Raw genomic sequence first — 18,248 nt, forward strand, 5'->3', positions numbered from 1 at the left:
ACGTTCTGCTTCAGTTCAGTTGGCTTGCACTGGTTCTCAGCAGAGGAATGAGTTTCTCTGGCCATCTCTCCACTTGAGTGCCCATTCACTAGGGTGATGCCTGAACACCCATCTTTATTTTGAGACCTGCATGCTAGCAGCAATCATTTGTATCTGACTTGTTTTAAACTGATCCATGCATGGAATCTGACACATGCACATACAGACTGGAGAGTAATGAAGCTCTTCCCTTTTAGGTTTTGGGAAATGCCGGATCATGGGCGACCCACACTACATCACCTTTGACGGTCTGGTGCACCACTTTCAAGGAAAATACACATATATTCTGGCTCAGACCATCCCTGACCTACCTGATACTCTGACACAGTTCAGCATTGAAGGCATGAACTATCCTTTCCGTCGAAGTCGGCGCATTACTTACCTGAAAGAGGTTCTCATCAATGTTTACAATCACACAGTGCGATTCAGGCAGAACAAGCAGCTTGTGGTAAGTCTCTCACTGACTGCAGAGCACAAAGAAAGGCCCTCCCTTGGACTAAAACACCTCTGAGCAATAAATGTCTGTTCTGAAGAATTTAAGTATTAAACCTAACTGTATTATTACAGCAGTGCTATGGAGCAACCACAAACGTCATTTTCAGTTGTGTTGAGTCTTTTTTCTCCATAGTTATGAAGGATATCTACTTCAAACAAACAAATAAATAAATAAATGGAGATATACAAATAAAACACTAAATATCCCAAGACTAACAATAAAACCATACAAATTTTTACCAGTGGTAGGGAAAAGTGTGAATAATGCTGGGAAAACTTAATTTCCTTCCCCTTTTTTTGGTGCATAAGAGTATACACAGCTCATATATATTTTTTTTTAGCTCAGTAATAGAAATCTCTTAGGATTATATGAAAATACTGTGTCCAGATCACTTTCCTGAATACATTATTTTGTTAACTTTAAAAACTGAATACTGAGTTTTTTACCTCATTAAATTATCTGATATATTTATCAAAAAAACAGATAAGAGGAGTATTCATTTATAGCATTGACCTGTACTGAAGCCAGATTTAAATCTGGCTTCAATATATTATGAATTTTAACTTATTCCTTTCCCTGTTAGTTGGATGGTGTAAGGGTGAGACCCCCTGCTCGTCCTCATGAAGGTATTAATATATATCAGAGGATAAGGAGAATTTACCTGGAGACAGATTTTGGCTTATATGTGAGCTTTGATGGCAATCAAAACGCAGGTAAGTGATACTAAGATAATGTGCAGGAATATTTATGCACTGTCTCAAAAAATGTTCTCATTCCAAAGAAGGTCTAAACCCAAGGCAAAATTAGCAACCTTCACCCTTTGAGCCTATGGCTGTGATATGAACTTCCAGAAAATTAAAACAAAAAGTGTTTCCCAGGAACCAGAAAACCCATAAAACTAACATTTCTTTATCTGGATCCACCTGAACTTAGGAAAAATGAGATGTAGAGTCAGACTGTTCTACTTTTTTCCATGTTAAATAAGGCCTGAGTGATTAAAAACAAAAGCAAATCAGGATGCTGGGGCGAAGCCTGGATCTGCCCCTTTGCCAGCTTAACCCAGTTGTAGGACTGAGGTCCTCGAGCTATATAGCTGTTAGTGCATCCTTCTACATGCTTCCTCTCAAGCCTTCCAGATAATCCCATTCTTTACTGTTTCTCAGCAGGACTCTTATATCACATATACACAATTCACTCATATAAGTTGAACACACATTACCTCCTCTGCTCAAAGCTGAGTTACTCCTGATTTACAACAGAATATAGCCATGTTATTTCTGAATGTATGGTGAAAGTGCCAGGCCATTTATACACACAGCCATCATTCCAAACCCTAAAATTCCAACTGAAGAAAGATCTGTGTTATAGGAATTCTGTTTCTCAATGAGCAAGCAGATTGCAAGTGAAAGGCAAAAAGTGGGTGGTGCATTCAGTCTGTTGCAAAGCAGTAAGCAGTATGCACTAAGAGCACTCAGGTGGTGATGTCATGTTATATAACACCTTATTGGCTGCAAGAAATTACTTTTTTCATAATCCATGTTTCAGAGCACAGAAACAGTCTCATGAATACATGTACGAACATGTACGTTAAGGGCTGTGTTCATATCCTACATATGAAGCCCATGTGACATTACCAACTCCGATTTGAGTCACGAAATTTGGTACTTGGCACTGCTTTCCACCTCTTCCATACACTCAGAAGCAAAGATTTCTGTGTAATGGCTTTTCTTTTCCCTGAACTTCCCTAGATATCAAGCTGGCTAACACCTACCGAAACAGAGTGGAAGGCTTGTGTGGTGACTTTGATGGGAGACGTAAAAATGACTTCAAAAAGCCAGATGGTGTTTGGGTGAAGAGCGTGAATGTATTTGGTGAGAGCTGGAAAGTTCCTCTGAAAAGATCAACATCTCGTCTCAGGTACTTAATTTTCTACTTGATATCCATGGCAAGCACAGCCACTGGAACTGAGTGAATTAAGCCATAGTTAATACCCAGGAATAACTACACTGTCTTATTTCTGGTCTTTCTTCTTCCCTTGGTCTGTGTGTAGGGACTTTTCCTGCTCATCACTAAGGTGAACTATCAGTGCCCTTCTATCTAGCCAAAAGAGGCCTGAACTATCACTGCATTACTCCAGTTCAGTATCCCTCTTTGGAGTCACAGCCATTACAACTGCTAGGGCACAAGGTTGAATAAGATCTTTGCCAAGCTCGTGGTTCCTGGCAAAGATAAGTACATCGTGTTGTGCTGGATGGGCCTGAGAGAGCACAACTCCTGGTTCAGTGTCACCCCTCCCTCTGGAACATGAACGTAGCTTGAAATCCATCAAGATGAATCCACAGGTCCTCCCAGAAGAGGTTCTTGAAGAGTCTGATTTCCTTGCTTTCATGGCTATCTAGTTTTTTTTTCTGCCAGTACATAAAAAGTAAGGACATTCTTTTGAGTATAAATGAACATGATTGCAGAATCACAGAATCACAGGTTGGAAGGGACCTCAGGGATCATCTAGTCCAACCTTTCTAGGAAAAGCACAGTCTAGACAAGGTGGCCCAGCACCCTGTCCAGATGACTCTTAAAGGTGTCCAACATGGCCAAGTCAACCACTTCCCTGGGGAGATTATTCCAATGGGTGACTGTCCTCACTGTGAAGAATCTTCCTCTTGCGTCCAATCGGAATCTCCCCAAGAGCAACTTGTGTCCATTCCCCCTTGTCCTCTCCATAGGACTCTGTGTAAAAAGGGAGTCTCCACCTTCTTTGTAGCTACCCCTTAAGTACCGATACATGGTGATGAGATTCCCTCTAAGCCTCCTTTTCTCAAGGCTGAACAAACCCAGTTCTCCCAGCCTATCCTCGTATAGCAGCTTCCCAGTTCTTTGATCATCCTGGTGGCCCTTCTCTGCACCCCTTCCAGCCTGTCCACATCCTTTTTGTATAGAAGGGACCAGAACTGCACACAGCACTCCAGGTGTGGCCTGGCAAGCGCTGAGTAGAGCGGGGTAATGACTTCTTTATGTCTGCTGGTGATGCCCTTTCTGATGCAATCCAGCATCCTGTTGGCCTTCTTGGTCGCAGCAGCACACTGTTCACTCGTGTTGAGCTTTCTGTCCACCAGGACCCCCAGGTCCCTTTCGACAGAGCTGCTCTCCAGCCAGGTGGATCCCAGTCTGTGCTGCGCTCCTGGATTATGTTTTCCCAGGTGCAAGACTGTACACTTGCCCTTGTTGAACTTCGTAAGGTTCTTGCTGGCCCACTTTTCCAGCCTATCCAGATCTTCCTGCAGAGCAGTTCTCCTTCTGGAGTGTCTACTTCCCCACTCAACTTGGTGTCATCAGCAGACTTCATCAGGCTACACTTGATCCCATTATCCAGATCACTTATGAAGATGTTGAATAACATTGGGCCCAGTATCGATCCCTGGGGGACTCCGCTAGTGGCAGGTTGCCACTTGGAAAAGGAGCTATTTACCACCACCCTTTGGGTGCGGCCCGTCAGCCAGTTCCCCACCCACTGCACCGACCACTTGTCTAGGCCATAACGCATTAATTTCTCCAGAAGACTGTGGGGGACAGTATCAAAGGCCTTGGAGAAGTCCAGGTAGACAACGTCCACCACCACCCCCATGTCAACCAGGCAAGTCACTTTGGTGTAGAAGGCCACCAGGTTTGTCAAGCACGATCTGCGCTTAGTGAAGCCATGTTGGCTTTTCCCAATCAGGTGCTTCATTTGACTTGTGATGGCCCCCAGGAGGATTCGTTCCATAACTTTCCCAGGGATTGAAGTAAGGCTGATGGGCCTACAGTTACCTGGATCCTCCCTCAAGCCTTTCTTGTAGATAGGGGTAACATTTGCCTTCCTCCAGTCCTCTGGGACATCCGCCGTTCTCCATGACTTCTCCATGATATTTGTGGTCAGGCAAATTCTGTTCTAATTAGTCCATGCGGAACATTGAAGCAGGTAGGGGATGAAGTTAGTTTCCTTCCCTCACTTCCTCCCTTCCTCCCTTCCTTCCATCTGTCTGTCCCTCTCGATTCGCTTTGAAAGACCTTTGGAGGTTGCTTAGCACTAACTTAGAACTTTGTCAGCACGTAAATGGAATTGTATTAGCTGTCAGGATATAATTTGGCTGCAAAAGCTTGTCTGCCAAAATAGTAGAAAACAGTATGTAGGCTAGTGATGAGCAGAAATGGGCTGTGGAGTCTATGCCTACAGGAGAATTCTGGCCAGTTGTTCAGTGAAACTGAGCACGTGCCCAAGAAATAGTGGCCTATTCCAGCTGCATCATTCTGACTAATGTTCAAGTTTTATTGAGTAGATTGGGTGAAGGAGGCATTGGATGAAGCCTGTGTCATGCAGAATTTCAAAAGAGAGAATTATAGATATCCCTCTTGATCTAAATACCCATAAATCTCTGAGATGGTAGGAAGTGTTCTAGTACATGTTTTATTTTCTTTATCTGTCTCCTTCCAGTTCAGGATAAATCATGAGAGAGAAATAAGCTTACACTTACACCTCAAGGTAGAAGTACTTTTGTGGTGTTCCTTAGAGAGTAGTACCATGAATGCTGGATGTACAAAGAACTGATGGTTTCATGATGACTTCATTTTCAGACGAGATGTCAACTCAAAAGATGAATCTGAGGAGGAACCAGATCCAGGGCTTTTCCAAGGCTGCAACAAAAATCAGCTGGAGCATGAAAACAGAACTTCAAGGTGTCAAATCCTGACTGACTTGAATGGTCCTTTTGTAAAGTGTCATTCTACAGTCTCACCAAATTTCTATTTGACGTAAGTGACTACTGTAGAGAGTTGTTCTCTACATTTGCAAAACCATTTGGTGCTAGTTTCTGACAAGAACTTTGCATCTTCAGTCTCCAGGGTATTAATAGGAACTGAGGATGGTAAGTGTCTTTGAAGAACTGGGCCCAGTAATTCCATTTTTGATATATTTAAATCCCCTTATTTATTTTTAAATAAGTGTGATGATCTGTCTTTCCATCTGTTCAGAGTTTCACTTTTCTGTTAGCTCTGGAAAGTAGCTTTCCTCTCGTCCTACACAGATAATGTATTATACCTGTAGGCTGGGATTCCAGTGTGCTTATGGCTCTCATCCTCATTTAGTGAGAACTTAGCACCTGGCTCTATTAGTTTCATTGTAGCAATTCTAGCTTCATAAAATCTAGCCTGCATGCTATAGCCACAAAGGCTGAAGCTGTTAGTGACACTTGAATCTTTCATGGAGAAGGGCAAAAAACAGATTAGTGAAGAGTAACTAACCTGGTATCTTCAAGAAAGATCCCCATGCTGCTCTGGCCTCCTACATATACAATTCCTACACACCTAATTTTGAGCTGTATGAAACCTGTTGATTCATCCCCACATTCATTATTCATCCACCATTAGTCATGAAATTGCCAAGTAGCTGCCAGTTTTCTTTAGTCATATAGTTGTACCTAATGTTTAAAGACAGGTAAGCCCACCTCAAAGTCTCTCTTAGCTGTGAGAAGAATGTGAAGGTATCTTAAGCCAGATAAACTGGACCGCTGGCTTCAGTGTATATATCCTGATTCTTAAGCCTACTTTTCTCACCCTGGTTGGGCAGCCTGTTCTAACTTTTTAGTGGTTGCCTGATTTTTCTGAGGGGCTGCATACTTGCAATCCCATTCATCTCAGATCTCAATGCCTCTGAAAGTCAGGCCGTGGATATTCAGATGATGAGCAAAACTGAGAAGGTAGCATTGGCAAACAAACGCTAGGTAAAACAGAATTCTGTGTCAATATTCAGGGCATGTGGACAGGGGGAGGGCAGCCACGTGTTGAAAGAAGTGTGTAGTCCAGCTATAAGACTTAGCAGCACTAAAAAGTGCTCTATAAGCAAAATGCAGCCATGCTAGCCCAAAACAGAAGCAGATAACAAAGAATAACTTACTGTGACAAGCAGTCAGGTACCTGTTTATTGCTTGTTCATATATGAATACCTCGCACGTTAGCACCAGCTTCACAACAAATGACCTGATCTTCCTAATCATTTTATTCCTCTGTTTTGCTGTCAGACAGATACAGGAAAATGGAACTAACTCAGAGTCAGGCAGAAAATCAGGTGAAAATAAACTGTAACAAAGGTATTAGGAATGAACATTTTCTCATGTTGCACATAGGAGCTGCCTGTTTGACATGTGTGTGACAGGAGATGAGGATGCTACCTTATGTCGCAGTCTGGAGGAATACGTGCTGGCTTGTCAGCAGCAAGGAGTCAGTATGGAAGGCTGGAGGCAACAGACAACTTGTGGTAAGCACAGAAGGACCAGAAAGTATCGTTTCTGCCTAAAGGATTCTCAAAATCTGAGATATAAGGCTTTTCCTAGATGCACCATATATTGAAGCTCCATAGGGAACAAAAGCATGTTGATTCATGCTCCAGTCACAGTTCACAGTTTAGCATGCACACTTGCTCTTCTGGCCTCTCTTCTGGGCCTCATGCTGGCTTTCACACTTAGACTGCAGCTTAGAAAGCTACTGAGGAAAGCAGAGCTGTCAGCTCCCCTGCCATCAGAAGTTTTGTGAGAGGAAAAAAATGTCCCCATTCCCAGCTGGCAAAAAAAGTTAAAATTTTGGAGCCTATCACAAGCCACAAATCTGAAGGAAAAACATTTCATTTCAATCACTTTTTAAATCTACAAAATACACTAATTCTCTTTTTTGCCTGTGAAATTTTGAGATAAAAAAGATTCAGCTGAAAACTCCAAATCTTTAGGACTAAAAAATGCTGAAATAAAAGTTGTCATAATCTCAAAACTTTTTTTCCTAATTTTTTTTTTCAAGTTGGGAGATTCATCAAACCATGCTTCCCCTTCATCACCCATGGCTAGATGACTTTGTATTCCTGGTGAAACACAGTTCCCAGAGTTGTGAAACAGCTCTGGTACTTGCAGGGATGGCTACCCTGAATGTGTGAAAAGTTATTTGAGGTCACTGAGCGCCAGGAATGAGAGCACAGCATACAAATATCTTTGGTGATGCATTTCCTGACTTTGGAGTGCTTTACTTACAACTTCAGTACTATTATATATGTATGCATATCTCTGTGTATGTGCGTCCATCATATTGCCTCCTACAAAACAGTAACGTCTTCTGGATCATAAAGAGCATTGTGTAAGTAATGCACAGCAGTCTGCTGTAACTAACTGGTCTCTCCTTATTTGTACAGAAATATCATGTCCTGCCAACAGCAACTACAGCTCATGCATGTCTGCATGCCCAGCATCCTGCAACGATTTGACCAGGCCCTCTGAGTGCAAATCACCTTGCGTTGAAGGCTGTGAATGTCTCCCTGGCTATGTTCTTAGTGGCTTTGACTGCGTGCCTTATAAACAATGTGGCTGCACATACCTTAACAAATATTATGAGGTACAGTCTCTCTGTGGGTCAGACACCTCCCGCAGCACCAAACAATATTTTCTTCTGCTAATTATTTTGACAATCTCCTCATTCTCCTCAGCATATAATTTTGCATTAGAAACAAAAAGCCATTGTTTAATAAAATTCTGGTCTCTGGAGAAAGGGAAGAGAGAGTAGCTCACGTGGTCTGCCTCTGAAACTCTGCCTGCCAGAATACTCAAGGCAGGCACTCAGAGAAAGTATACAATTACACTCTGACCTCCATGTTAATTATTCACCTTTATTAAGCTAAATAATAGCCTCATAGGCTCTAAAGTTTATGACACACCAGTCACAGAGAAATTCTGTCACTGTAGTCCCTCCCCCTTAATTAAAGAGTGGTATAGGCAGGGCTGAGAGTCTATAAGAGTTGGCTATAACATGAAGAGATCCCCAAGCAAGGCTGGACTCTGAGGAATATGGAGAATCCTCCATTGCCACTGGAGGATAGAACAGCTTCATAATATCATAGATTTCTGTTTTAACACTAGAGATTTGGCACAGGAAAGGCTTAAGTCAGTCAAGATTGTTTTATGGGAGGAGGGAGACGCTCACTATGAACAGGTGGCACTTGCCAGAAAAATGGCACGTAGCATTTCAATATTGCCTTGGAGGCATGATGTGATGCATCTGCCACTCTCTCCATCTCCAGAAACAGTTAGACATTGTTGGTTGCACATGTATCCCACTTGGGCCTAGGATCTCATGCCCCAAAGTCTTCTTTTGACTTCTTTCTTGGGTCATCCTTGAGTTTCAGAGAGCTGGATTAGCAAGCTGCTTGCCTTTCTCTTTTTTTTGTACAAACTACTTAAAAAAAAATCTGCCCTGTTGCCATTCATCACAAAGACATTGGAGAGAGTAGCATAGGACCCCAGTGCTCCATTCATGTTTTTTCTGGCTGATTTTTTTAACTTTGAACTGCTGTCTTCCAGATTGGAGAAGTATTCACCACTGATGACTGCTCTCAGAGATGCCAATGCACAGAAAGCTCCACTGTCTTCTGCTCTAACATAGTGTGTGGATCTGATGAAATCTGTGGCATTTCAAACTACACTCGTGGATGCTACAGGAGTGAGTCAACCTCTATCACTTTGTCTTTGGTGCTAAGAAGCCTTAACTTACTGTTTATAGGATATATACAGGGGATGTCCAGCATCAGGAGTCAGTGTCATCTAAACAAGAACTGTTCTCTCAGGGTTGGATTATGTGAGAGTCTGAAGTGTTTCTCCTTCCTTTTTACTAGGTGGGCCATGTATGCCAGACCCTTGTAAGAATGATGGAGTTTGCTCTGAAACTACCAAGGGCACCTCTGTCCACTTCCGCTGTGAATGTTCAGAACTGTACACAGGACTAATATGTGAGGCTGAAAAGAGAGGTAATAAAACTGTTTTGAATTTCACTGTCTGCATTACACACACCACTTTCAAAAATGAGTGTCATTATGGAGAAGACTGAGCTTGCTCTTCATTTCCATGCTGTAAATTAGTAACCCAGTGGGTGAGAACCTGTGGTCATTCAAGCAGGAAGAAGGGGTCAGATCCCCCAGTGAAGAGGTGCCAGAAGGCACGACAGCAGGGCTCTGTAGAGCATACAGGACCTGGGTCTGACACCACTCTAGAAAGCCACATTTATCGGAGAACACAGTATAAACTAAGCAGACAGGCAAGGGTTGAGAAAAAATTTCCTTTCACAGTATGGTTAGCTTTCACTGACAGAGCTCTTCTTTCTTCTTCTTCCCACAGAGGATTCTGACCATACAATTGCCATCATCGTTGGAGTTGTGGCAGGCGTAGCTGTTATTGTCATTATCATGTCCATAGTGTGCCTGTACAGGTAAAGCTTTTCCCAGCCTTGCTACATTCATCAGAGCCAAGACACATACACCCCTTTCAGCACCTGTAAACCTTAAAACTCCCATTAGTCACATATCTGTAGGACCAGAAAGGAACCACAGCATTCAGGATGTCACTTGAGGAATGTGAGGGAAAACAGCTGCTCCTACAGAAATGAACATATGCCATTTCCTTTACACAGGGCACATCCATCACTGTCACAAAACTTGGGCTTGTCCAAAATCTGACTTCATTCATGCTCACACCATTATTTAACCTCTCTCTCAAGCTAAAAATAGAAATTTTAAATGGTTGTTTGTTTTTTTTTCCCCATTGTACAGAAGGAAGAGAAAGACAGGTACAGTTGTGGTATCAAGGGATTCTTCTCGGAGCCTGCCCAGGGTTGCACTGGATGACAGAGGAGACGAGCAAGATTATGGCTGCATCGTGAACGCTGCATTTGATCAAAACACATAGATATTTTTCCAATTCATTTGTAATTCGAATTTGTAATACTTTGTATTACATTACAAATGTATACATTTGTAATACTTCCTGCTCTTGTATTTAATAGTATTTCTAATACTTTGAGAAGAAATAATAATAAATAAGTCATTGGATTGGTGAAAACCCTTGAAATTGTTCATCTAAAATATCTCTCAGATCTCATGTTGTGGACCCAAACTGAAATATGTCCTAACTCACATAGGAGACTGTGTTGTTTTCAAAGGATGTTTGAAAAACACAAAGTCCAGACAGAATTTGCCAGCACAAGTGGCACACCATCACATACACACCTCTGATACACATACAAACGGTAAACTGATGTGGTCAGAATTAATTACAGCATCCCAGGCACATCTTCGTGAGATCATCTTACCCAAATCATCCCATGGGGAGGGGATTAGCTGACTGAGCTGAACACAGTTCTTACTCCTCTTCTGGCAAGGGATGTCCAACTGAGGACAGAAATATATAAGACACGAGCTCATCTGATGACAGAGGTAGTCTCCCACAGCATTATCCTGCAGAAACTGACTGCTCATGGCTCAGACATTTATACTCCTCATCGGGTAAAAAACTGGCTGGATGGCCAGGCCCAGACACTTGTGGTGAATGGAGCTAAATCCAGTTAGCGGCTGGTCGCAGGCAGGGTTCCCCAGGGCTCAGTTTTGGGGCCAGTTCTGTTTAACACCTTTATCAATGATCTGGATGAGGGGATCGAGTGCACCCTCAGTAAGTTTGCAGACAACACCAAGTTGTGCAGGAGTGTTGATCTGCTCAAGGGGAGGAAGGCTCTGCAGAAGGATCTGGACAGGCTGGATCGATGGGCCGAGGCCAACTGTAAGAGGTTTAACAAGGCTCAGTGTCAGGTCCTGCACTTGGGTCACAACAACCCCAGGCAACGCTACAGGCTTGGGGAGGAGTGGCTGGAAAGTGCCCAGCAGGAAAGGACCTGGGGGTGCTGGTTGACAGTGGCTGAACATGAGCCGGCAGTGTGCCCAGGTGGGCCAGAAGGCCAATGGCGTCCTGGCTTGTATCAGGAATAGTGTGGCCAGCAGGAGCAGGGCAGTGATGGTGCCCCTGTACTCGGCACTGGTGAGGCCGCACCTTGAATATTGTGTTCAGTTTCAGGCCCCTCACTACAAGGACATTAAGTTTCTGGAGCGCGTCCAGAGAAGGGCAACGAAATTGGTGAAGGGTCTAGAGCACAAGTCTGATGAGGAGCAGCTGAGGAATCTGGGGTTGTTTAGTCTGGAGAAGAGGAGGCTGAGGGGAGACCTTACTGCTCTCTACAACTGCCTGAAAGGAGGTTGTAGTGAGGTGGGTGTTGGTCTCTTCTCCCAAGTAACAAGTGATAGGACAAGAGGAAATGGCCTCAAGCTGTGCCAGGGGAGGTTTAGATTGGATATTAGGAAAAATTTCTTTACTGAAAAAGTGGTCAGGCATTGGAACAGGCTGCCCAGAGAGGTGGTGGAGTCACCATCTCTGGAGGTGTTGAAAAAGTGTGTAGACATGGTACGTCAGGGCATGCTTTAGGAGGCATGATAGTGTTGGGTTTACAGTTGGACTCAATGATCCTAGAGGTCTTTTCCAACCTTAATGACTCTAGGATTCTATGAAAAAACATGACCCCCATTGTCTGCCTTGGGAGTGCTGGACTGAAAGAAGTGATTGTTTGAAGGAGAGATGCCGGCTTTCTGTCAGAGTGGAGTAGACGAGAAGTAGGGTTGTCACCAGGCCCCAGCCTGTGGGGGCTAAACGAAAGGGTAACTTAACAAAAACTTTCTGAAGAATGTCATAAACTCTCCTTCCTTGCAGTCTTTGCAAACTCTGAAGCTGCCACAGTCTGATGAACGTGGGTAGAGATCTGCATCAGCTCAGTCCCAGACCATGCTAAGTACCCTCCTACTGCAGAAGATTGAAGGTGTTTGGGGCAAGGCCTAATAACATGCAGTCTGCGAGACACCCACCCCATGACAGACCACTCACAAGGCTCAGGGGACCAAGGCGCTGTCTGGGCCTTGTACAAGCCCTGAACGAATTTCAAAGTGCCATGAGTGAATCTTTCAGATCTAAGGAATGCACCATTAAGGTTGCTCTGGTGCTTTTCCAGATCTTTGCAGGTTCACTTCTGACTGTGGTGATAAACAGTGTGGGCTTCCTGTTGTTTCTGCCATAATGCTGGTTATTATTTACTCAACCTTTTTCCTTTCCCTTGTATCCATAAACTCATGTGTGCTGCTAGCCAAAAAAAAATAAGTATTTGTAACCTCCATGAACAGGTAGGTAGATAAATGGCATTTTATTCTGGTCTGTTCAGGAACACACCAGCTGTCCATACATGCACAGTTCAGCTATTTTGGGGAGGATCTGAATGGACCAGGGCTTTCAGCCTCATTACATAATGAAAATGAATCAGCGCGAGAGACCTACTCATGCATGAATGAACTGTCAACCTTATGCTGGAATTTCACTACAATTATAAAAGCACTTTTCCTGCCTGTTCAGCGGCAGCTTCCTAGCACATTCTCATGCTTGCTAACAGCATGATTCTATCAATGTTGAGCGGTGCTGACCGCGCTTACCTCCCCTTGCACTTGGTGGGAGCGCACGCCCACCCCTGCCCTGTTGGATCCCAGCACAGGCTCTCCCAAGCAACAGGGCCCAGCTGGGCCCAGGTAAAGCAGAGTTCTGGGTTTCCACAGATACACCTTGCCATTGCAATACCTCAAGAATTGCCTTGGCTTTCCGCTGCAAAGCCTTGCAAATGCTTCAGACCTTAAATAGGGGCTGATACAGAGTGCAGAATTGTAATGCAGTGCTCCACTGAATTAACTATTTCACGTCACTAGAAGTCAGAAAGATGCTAAATCTTCTGCTGCACTGGTCTTTTTAATCAACTGGCTTGCTCACCCGACAAAACACTGGGCTTTAAATACACTGCTTAGTTCAACTCACCCAGAGGACAGTTTTGTTTATAGCAAACCCTCCTTTTCAGCATCCTGCGCTGGCAATAGCCAAGGAGGCAGCCGTAGCTGCCCAGCTCCGCTTAGGCTGCCCGCACTGCCCGCCCCTCGGCTCAGAGGGCTCTTGCTCGGCACAGTCGGGAGACGACTGTGATGTCCTGAAGGAAATTCCTGGGCCACAACGTGCAAGACACATGAAAAGCCACCCTAGAAATCTCTTTGCCCTAAAATGGCCATAGGGATTTACGCTGAGCTCCTCCTTTGCTTCCCTTTGCCAGCAAAGAAGCGAAACGGCAGGTCTGCGTTGCCTTTCGCTCAGGTTTCCCGGTGAGGGATGCTCCCCGAGCCCCCGGCCCGCAGGACGGCTGCCCACCCGCGGCGGGGCCCCGGGGCGGAGGCTCCCGGCGAGGAGGCGGCGGCCCGTCTTTCCTAGCGGCAGGGCGAGCTTTTCCACCCGGCGGGCGGTTTTGGCAACACCCCGGGGAGCGGAGCCTCCGCCGGCGGAGCGGGGCGGCTGCCTGGCAGGAGGAGGCAGGCAGCTCCCGGTACGAGGGGCGGCTGCCCGGAACGCGCCCGGCTCCTCGCCATTTATAGCGGCCGGGAGGAGTCAGGGCCCGGCCGAGCCAGGGCCCGGCCCAGCTTGGCCCGGCCCAGCTTCCCCCGGCCGCGGCAGCAGCGGGACGGGCGCTGGGGGTGAGCGGGGCGCTGGGGGGGCGATGCGGGGCAGCTCCGGGGGTGGGAGCAGGCATCTGCCAGCGCGATGCGGCCCCCTCCAGGGTGCCGGCTGCTGTGCTGCGGGGGTGCCGGAGGCGGGGGCGGGTCCGCCGAGCTCTAGGGGTTGCCCCAGAGCCTGGGGACGGACTCGGCACCCCGGGTGCCCCCCCACACCGGGGGAGCTGCGCCCCTCCACCGGTGGTGGCCTGGTGCCAGAACAGGCAGAGTCCCGAAGGGAGCAGGGCCGGGAGCGGCTGCGACGGACCGGGTTGGGGCGGGGGGTGTCTTGCAGTGGGAACAGTTCAGCCCCCCGGCCCGGGGAGGGGGCCCTGCGGCGGGGGGCGCCGGGGATGGGCGCCCGTAACAGCTTCACCTCTCGCCTGCAGCCCTTGGCGGGGGGGGCCCGGCGATTTCATTTCTCGCCCTATGCCAGCACGTTGCTAGCAGCGGGACCGGCCGTCCCGAGGCAGGGCCCTGCAGAGAGGGGGACCGTCACAGCAGCGGTCGGGTGCCACCCGATGATGCTCCACACGCGGTGTGAGTGTGCCAGTGCCAGGCCCTAATGATCTCCCTGCCTGCGATCCCCCAGCAGATGCCCTGTGCACATCCCAGACCTCCCCTCACCACTGTGCCTTGCGCTGAGCCTGCCCAGCAAGAGGAGCATGTCCTGACCTCACGCTCTTGAGATGGCAGCTATCCAGAGCTTCAGCGCCGCCCACCCCGGCGACCCCCAGCCTGGGGACCTGATCGAGATCTTCCGGCCAGCTTACCAGCACTGGGCCCTCTACCTGGGGGACGGGTACGTCATCAACGTGACACCCGTAGGTAAGGCTGATGCAGCCCAGCAGGGTGCAGAGGGGTCTTTGGGGTGACCACAGAGCTACCAAGATGATCAGGGGACTGGAGCATCTCCCTTATGAGGAAAGGCTGAGAGACCTGGGTCTGTTCAGCCTGGACAAGAGAAGGGGGAATCTTCTGAGGGGAAGTCTGAGGGGGGAATCTTATCAATGCTTATAAATATCTAAAGGGTGGGTGTTAAAAGGATGGGGCTGGACTCTTTTCAGTGGTGCTCAATGACAGGCCAAGGGGCAATGGGCACGAGATGGAACATGGGAAGTTCCACATATACATGAGAAAAAACTCCTTTCCTGTGCGGGTGCCAGAGCAGTGGCACAGGCTGCCCAGGGAGGGTGTGGAGTCTCCTTCCCTGGAGACATTCAAAACCCACCTGGATGTGTTCCTGTGCCCCCTGCTCTGGGTGTGCCTGCTCAAGTGGGGGGGTTGGACAAGATGATCTCCATAGGTCCCTTCCAACCCCTACCATTCTGTGATTCTGTGACCCAGAAGCCCTGTCTCCCTCCATGGGCTGATGGTGGACCCTGTGTGTGTAGATGGCATTTCCAGCAGCCAACCAGAAACCACTCTGAGGTCTTGGGGGGGCCAGACAGGGCCTGCCTGGCTCATCCCATCCCTGCCTTCCCCAGATGAAGGGCCCCCAGCAACGTTCGCCAGTGCCAAGTCCGTGTTCAGCAGAAAGGCCCGGGTGAGGATGCAGCTCCTGAAGGATGTGGTGGGAAGTGACACCTACCACATCAACAACAAGTACGATGACACCTATGCTCCCCTCCCAGTGGAGGAGATCATCCGACGTGCTGAGTACCTTATTGACCAGGAGGTGTCCTACGACCTCCTTGGCAACAACTGCGAGCACTTTGTGACACTGCTCCGCTACGGCGAGGGGGTTTCTGACCAGGTAAGTAACATGGGGTAAACCCCTGCACACCTCACGGTGCACCTCCTTGCTGCTCTGTGTGAGCCACGGGACAAGGACACAGCCTGCAAACTGCAAGGGGACAGCAAAGCCCCAGACACAGAGTCCAAATGATTGCTGCCTCTGGCCTTACTGGAAAGCTTGGCCCAGGAGGTTCACTGTGGTCTATCTGTATCCTGATAGTGCCCTTGTATTGAATGCCACAGGCCAAGGATAAAAGCCTGGGTGTTACCCTTTCTGCTTATGGGGCAGGTGTCTCTCATTCATTTAATTGCCCTGATTATCTCTGCTTGCTCTTCATTAGCATGCCTGGGGGTAAAAAAAAAAAAAAGCTTACATTTCCAGCCTGTGTTTTGCTTCCCCTTTGCAGGCCAACCGAGCAATCAGTGCCATTGGGTTTGTTACAGCTGCTGCTGGTGCCTTCTCCTTGCTGGGCTTGCTCCGGGGCAGATCCAGGGAGAGACAGTACTGATGGACCCAGGACGATTTGTGGCCATAGTTGCCACCAAGACTTACTAACAACTGTGTTGCCGTTGCTGAGCGTGGCACTAGCCTTTTTGCCATTTCTGCTTTTATTTCATTGCCTGTCATGATTTCTGTGGTAGTCTGAGAGTCCTTGCAAGCAAATTCTCCCTCCTTACACCCCCACCTTACACACCTCTGCTGAGGGCTGGCGCAAGCATTCTACACACATCCTGCTTTTATCAGCTACATCCTATGGGCTCTTTATGTGAATAACCTATTTTCACCTTAACAAGTTTTGGTTTTGTTTTTTTTTGTTTTTCTATCAAAAGTAATGTAAAAGTATTGCCAAGGGTTTACTGTGTGTCCTCCAGCTGAGGGCCTGTGCAAGTGGAAAACCCCAGGTTCCCAGGCCTGCGAAAGGGCAGACAAGGTACGTGCTGTGTCTCAGAGCCTGTGCCTGCAGTGCCTAAATTGAGCTGCTCCTGCGAGGGCAGGGTGTAGGAAGGAAGGGCAGGTCTTACAGGCTGTATCCCTCAGAGTTTTAAATTAATGCTCTGGTTTTGGCATTATGGTGTTTTGCTCAGTTTTGTCCAACCTGGAAAGCCTCCCTTTCCCTAGCTTCTCTGACTCCCTTTGGGAGCAGCAGACCCCCAGTCTGGGGAGGGTTCTGACAAAAAACCCAGCTAGTTTGGTTTTTTTCTGGCAGCTGTTTGTTCTATGTTGGGACCACTGTGCCACTGAAATTTCCCTCCTCATCCCTGTAAGTGCAGTAATTGTTGGCATTGGACCTGACCAAGCTTTCTAGATGATCTTTAAGGTCCCTTCCAAACTGAACCATTCTATGATTCTACTCCTTGGGCTGCCAAAGCACTGAGGTTTAAAGAAAGACCACCATGGATTGCAGGGGCAGCCAGTTGCCCCCCAGAGCTGGGGCCACTGGCTCCTCCCTGACCAGCAGTTAAGTTTAAGCACTTTGAAGCCCCTGCCCAAGATGGATCTTCCTCCAGCCAGCAGGAAGGCAAAGCCAGGGTCCCTGCGGTGCTGTGGGCAACGTACCTGGAGAATGAGCTGTGAGGCACCTATGCCTCATCTCCAAATCTAGAGAGCCCTGCTATTTCCTTGTCACAAAGCTGATGTGTGGCTTGTCATAAAAGAAACCAGTTCTGGAAAAGTGTGATTTATTATTCTTTACCAGGAGTATCTGGCTTGTGTGTTTGGAACCATGTTATTTGCAGACCACATGTAAGAAATGAAATCCTGTGTTGCTTTCACCACGTGCAGCTGCCTGGACTGTAAGAAGAGATGAGAGCAAAAGAGCTGTCTGTAAGAGGCTTGCTATTTTTGTCTGCTCTTAACATGTACATAACGGGATTAGAAGCTTTTTTTAAACATCAGTTGTTTCAATGTTTGAAATAACAAAGCCAAGGCTTCTGACTGTACTTTGTAGTGCCCTCTGTTATTACATTTAAATAAAGTTCTTTTTTAATATGGGAAAACATTATAATAAAACTGAACCTGAAAGTCCTTTTTTGCTTCCTACAAATTTAATCAAAATTCCTTTCATGGCTAAACTAATTAGGTGGTTGAACAACGTGAAGATGAAAGGGCAGGTAGAGAGGTGCTCAGCTTCTTCTACCTGTCCAGCAGCCAGCCATGGGCCAGAGCACATTAAAAACCCTGCTTCTTGGTATGACCTAGTTAAAGCAAGAAGCCCAGGTTTAGCACTGCTTTCTGCCGTGTGACACAAAACTTGGGCCAGGACCTGGCAGCAGCAGAGCACAAACTGGGGGGGGGTCATCTCTGTGTGTGTGTGCTCGTGCAGCAGCTGTGCTGTCCTCTGCTTTTGCAAGCTTAAGTGGGGCGTATCCTTGCCAGCCTGGTCTTACAGTAATTTGTCAACTTTAACCTTTCCTGTACTCAGAGCATTATGTCTGCAAGAACTGGCAAGGGAAATCTGGGTGAGGGCAGTGCATGCACCCTCTCACAGCTTAATTTACTCTGGGATGCAAGAAAACTGGAATTACTTC

The 18,248-nt window shown here is 47.0% G+C and overlaps 1 protein-coding gene across 4 annotated transcripts; it reads left to right on the plus strand.

Moving 5' to 3' along the window:
- Positions 1–13,706: 13,706 nt before the first annotated feature.
- Positions 13,707–17,746, plus strand: PLAAT1 (phospholipase A and acyltransferase 1). 4 transcript variants are annotated; one of them, XM_064457606.1, is made up of 4 exons: positions 13,707–13,816; positions 14,575–14,810; positions 15,470–15,738; positions 16,127–17,746. In XM_064457606.1, exons 2-4 carry the CDS (start codon positions 14,672–14,674, stop codon positions 16,226–16,228), a joined length of 510 nt encoding a protein of 169 aa, XP_064313676.1. In that variant the 5' UTR covers positions 13,707–13,816; positions 14,575–14,671; the 3' UTR covers positions 16,229–17,746. The 4 variants fall into 4 exon arrangements, with proteins under 4 accessions (XP_064313676.1, XP_064313675.1, XP_064313674.1 ...); XM_064457605.1 differs by having other exon boundaries at positions 14,578–14,810; XM_064457604.1 differs by lacking the exon at positions 13,707–13,816 and adding an exon at positions 13,828–13,964.
- The last annotated feature ends 502 nt before the right edge of the window (positions 17,747–18,248 follow it).

This window comes from Phalacrocorax carbo, chromosome 7 (genome assembly GCF_963921805.1).
Source record: "Phalacrocorax carbo chromosome 7, bPhaCar2.1, whole genome shotgun sequence".
NCBI classification, from domain to species: Eukaryota; Metazoa; Chordata; class Aves; order Suliformes; family Phalacrocoracidae; genus Phalacrocorax; species Phalacrocorax carbo.